The sequence below is a fragment of the Chelmon rostratus genome, chromosome 3 (genome assembly GCF_017976325.1).
Source record: "Chelmon rostratus isolate fCheRos1 chromosome 3, fCheRos1.pri, whole genome shotgun sequence".
Lineage (NCBI taxonomy): Eukaryota > Metazoa > Chordata > Actinopteri > Chaetodontiformes > Chaetodontidae > Chelmon > Chelmon rostratus.
The window spans coordinates 10,336,843-10,340,838 of record NC_055660.1 but is presented as its reverse complement, the minus strand read 5'-3'; the positions used below and the strand labels follow the sequence as shown (position 1 = coordinate 10,340,838).

The 3,996-nt window shown below is 52.7% G+C and overlaps 1 protein-coding gene across 1 annotated transcript; it reads left to right on the top strand.

The window, feature by feature from the left end:
- Window positions 1–609: 609 nt before the first annotated feature.
- On the top strand, window positions 610–3,215 carry irf2bp2b (interferon regulatory factor 2 binding protein 2b). The gene is made up of 2 exons (XM_041934399.1): window positions 610–1,640; window positions 1,982–3,215. Exons 1-2 carry the CDS (start codon window positions 872–874, stop codon window positions 2,740–2,742), a joined length of 1,530 nt encoding a protein of 509 aa, XP_041790333.1. The 5' UTR covers window positions 610–871; the 3' UTR covers window positions 2,743–3,215.
- Window positions 3,216–3,996: the final 781 nt, after the last annotated feature.

Below are 3,996 nucleotides of genomic sequence, written 5' to 3'. Positions count from 1 at the left end.
GTTTTGCTTTTTTTTAGTTTGAATGTTGGGTTTGACTGAACCCCCCTCAACAAAGCCATAAAATGCAGTATTACACCAACACAACCAATTTGTTTTTGTTGTTTTATGTGTCAACAAATAGCCAGTTCAGGCTGAATTTTAATGCACCTGGCATTACTACAAGGCTACAAACAGGGTAACCGTCTTGAAATAATCAGCAAGAGTTTTTCTGTCATTACTTATACTTGGAGAAGCATTAGCTCACACTGTCTGATATGAGCTGTAGCTGTTGACAAAATGTTCTTGACAGCAGTAACGACTAATTTGGAGGCAAATCTTGCATTTTCTTTTGCTTTTTTCGGCATTTTGTCATCAATTGGATTTTTATGTTAAAATGTACTGTTGCTTTTTATTCATCAGCATTTGGTAACTGCCTTTGTGGAGTCCTGTAGCCCTCTAAGATTTTGACAGTAGCAGCCGTTTGTGCTGTGTTGTGGTCACAGCGAACGCGTCACAGAGTGATGCCTCTTCTCAGACACAGACAATCTTTGGGCGTAAGCTCTCCGGATAAAGATAGAGACACGGTGAGCATGCGCCCGAGGGGTCGTCGAAGAATCCAGTAAATAGAACCCTGGAGCACGAGCCGAGTGTCGGCGCTGACGTCACGGCCCTACATTGAGAGCTCGAGCTGAATTGTAAGCGCGAGCTTAGACGGAGGCGCGCCGAGGCGAAGGACACAACTACGATGAACTCCCGTCGGTGTGACTCTGCTGCTTTCTGAGGGAAAATACTACCACATTTTATTCGAATTGTTGGTCATTTCTTCCTTATAGCAACGTAAACGAGCCGACAGACATTTCGGAGAGTTTTGCATTCGCTTTGGGGTTACAACATGTCTTCCGCGGCGGTCGCTGCCTCCAGAAGGCAGTCCTGCTATTTGTGCGACTTGCCCCGCATGCCGTGGGCGATGATCTGGGATTTTACCGAGCCCGTTTGCCGTGGATGTGTCAACTACGAGGGGGCCGACCGGATTGAATTTGTTATCGAGACTGCCCGGCAGCTGAAAAGAGCACACGGCTTCCAGGACGGCCGCTCTCCGGGCCCGGGGAAGCCCCAGCACGCCGGGAAGGAGATCAACCATTCTGCTGGAGACCCGGGCTCCCGGCCGCCGCAGCCGCTGGACCGCTACCCGCTGTCCGACCGGCCGCCCCGCCTGGGACCGGAGTACCAGGCAGGGAGGCAGGCAAACGGCCTCCCCATGCCGAACGGATTTCCAAAACCTGATGAGCCTCCGGAACTGAACCGACAAAGCCCAAACCCCCGCAGGACTAGCACGGTTCCTCCCAACCTGGTGCCTTTGGTGAACGGCGGCATACCGACCATACATCCGCTCAACGGCCGCCCGTCTCAGATGGGTCTGCCCGGGGTTCTGGCCGCGCCTGGCCCCGGGGAGCACGGCAAGCGTCCGGAGGAGATGAAAGACAAGCACAGGTCAGACAGCCTGTCGGACATGTCGGACAGCCATAAGGAGTGGATAGGCAAAGGCAAAACAGTCAGGGACCTGATGGCGCTGCACACGTTCGACAGCAGGTTTAAAAAGGACCACGCCGCCATGCAGCGGGTGATGGGATATGAAACGAGTGCCACTTCCTCAAAAACAGGTAGGAGTATTACTGGTTTTCCCAGCATTGGACAGTTTTGAAACTGGCACGCTTTATGAAAGCAGGAACTTAGCAGCACCGAAATTATGTGTCAGCGCTTTTTAAGCTCGGCGCTGACGTGCGTTTAAACCGAGCTGCTCGGTGACGCCACGCTGCTGATACGGACCCGTTCACCTCTGCACGCGGAGGTTTGGCACAGAACAACAGCGACATAAACAAAGCTTTTGTTCGCTGTTGAGAAGTTTCCTGTGTTTCAGCATTCACAGAGCTGCACGTTGTAGTGTTTGTGTGTAGTGCAGTGTGGTGTGGTTGTATTAACCCTCCCTCTTCCTCTGTCACAGACAGGGGGAAGCACCCGCGGAGCATGAAGAGGAAGGCTTCCCCGGAGCCAGATGGTGAGGGCAGCGCCCCCAAGATGAACGGTGGTGAGGGCCAGCCGTGGCTCCCCTCGCCCTCTGAGGTCCTGAAGATGCCCCCGGCCGCCTTGCCCGGCTTCTCGGCAGCTCCCCCCTCCACCATCTCCCCCCACTCCCGCACCACGCCCCCCGAGGCCGCCACAGCGCAGAATGGCCAATCACCCATGGCGGCGCTCATCCTTGCCACTGATAACGCTGGCAGCACAGGCTCACCTAAGGACGCCAATCAGGTACACTCCACCACGGCGGGTGCACGGCGGAATAGCGGCAGCCCCCTCTCACCGTCCTCGGCCTCTCAGAGGAGGCTGGCCCAGAGGGATGGGCCTGTGAGCACCAACCCCTCTGCTCTGCACGCGCCCGGCAGCATGGACCCCCATGCACCGCCACCACAGAGCATTCCAGACTCTTCTGTCCCGCCTGGCAGCGTGCCACTGTGCTGCACTCTGTGCCACGAGCGGCTGGAGGACACTCACTTCGTCCAGTGCCCGTCGGTGCCCTCACACAAGTTCTGTTTCCCCTGCTCCCGGGAGAGCATCAAGCAGCAGGGCGCCACCGGCGAGGTGTACTGCCCCAGCGGTGAGCGGTGCCCGCTGGTTGGCTCCAATGTGCCCTGGGCTTTCATGCAGGGGGAAATAGCCACCATCTTGGCTGGGGACATAAAGGTAAAAAAGGAGAGGGACCCTTAAGATGTTCACCAGCTGCTTTTCTTGAACTTCTTTCCTTTTGTAATCTGACTACGGCAACAACAGCAGGACATAAAGAAAAACACACACCCATCCAAATATAAATCATCCAGCAAGCTCCAGAGAAACTAACAGACATGTACATATTGGACACAAGGGAAGTGTATACTTCGTAAACATGGCTGTATAATTTTTTTTGATTTTTCTTTTTCAATACATTGTGTTTTTATGATTTTGAAGATGAAAAGGTATGTACTCCTCATAACAGACTCTGCCCATCACACTTGTTTCTTTTCAGTCTATCAGTGTACTTTAGGTCTGGAGACAGTCCTGTCAAACATAGAATGTGACTAATCTGAGCACTTCTGAGCAAAAAAAATAATAAAAAAACAAAGAAAAAAATGCTTCTAGCTGTACATGTATGCACTTGTTTAAGAAAAAACTTGCCAAATACAGTTTCAGACCTTGTAATAATACCTCCAGTGTCTCTGTGGTTTGCTTATTTTCCATAATCAGCGAGCCAGGAGTTGGTTGGAGAGTCATGGCCGGATTGTGATTCAGTCATGATGCAATACCTTCCAACAGGAACAAACCAGCTTCCAGGGAAGAGTGGGTGGAAAAAAAAGTCAAGGATAGAGGCAGAGGCAGGAGAGCTAGAGGGATGAGGAGGAGGAGGAGGAGGGGGGTGAAGGCTGGGGTAGAAGTGTGTTGCATAAACGTTTTGTACAGTAAATCACACGTAGGCAGGCCGAGGCCGCTCGCTGCTCAGCGTCGTGTCCTGCGAGCTTTAGGAGATAACGAGGCCTAAAAATAGTCTGCTTTGGAAATGCGAGGCGCGTGGCTGCAAAGTGACGCCCAGCGAGGCGTTTGTTGATGTGTCAGAATGACTCCGACGCTTCATGTGCCCTATGTGACAATATGTGTCGGCGCTTCTTCAGCGGTGACGAATCTGGATGTAGATGTTTCCTCATGTTGCTGACTAACACTTTCTCGTGGCACAGAATCAACCTGACATCTTATCGGCCTCTTCTTTTATTTTTAAGAACAAGTCCTGGCAGCAGATCAGGGTTGTTGTTGACTGAACCCACGCCCTGATTCCAGTGAAAACACACAGGAGACGTGAGGTCATGAGCACCGGCCCTGCGGGACTGTTACAGTGGGAGCTGAGCGTGCGGCTCGTCACCGGTTCCTCTACATAACTCGCTGTGTCACGCTGTCAGGATGACAGAGACGCCTCTGGGCTCTGTTTTGGTCCCG

Bases quoted from the DNA above. Each gene is read 5' to 3' on its own strand.
- irf2bp2b (XM_041934399.1), top strand. From the start codon at position 872: ATGTCTTCCGCGGCGGTCGCTGCCTCCAGAAGGCAGTCCTGCTATTTG. The intron at 1,641-1,981 runs GTAGGAGTATTA...CCTCTGTCACAG, and splicing joins TGCCACTTCCTCAAAAACAG to ACAGGGGGAAGCACCCGCGG.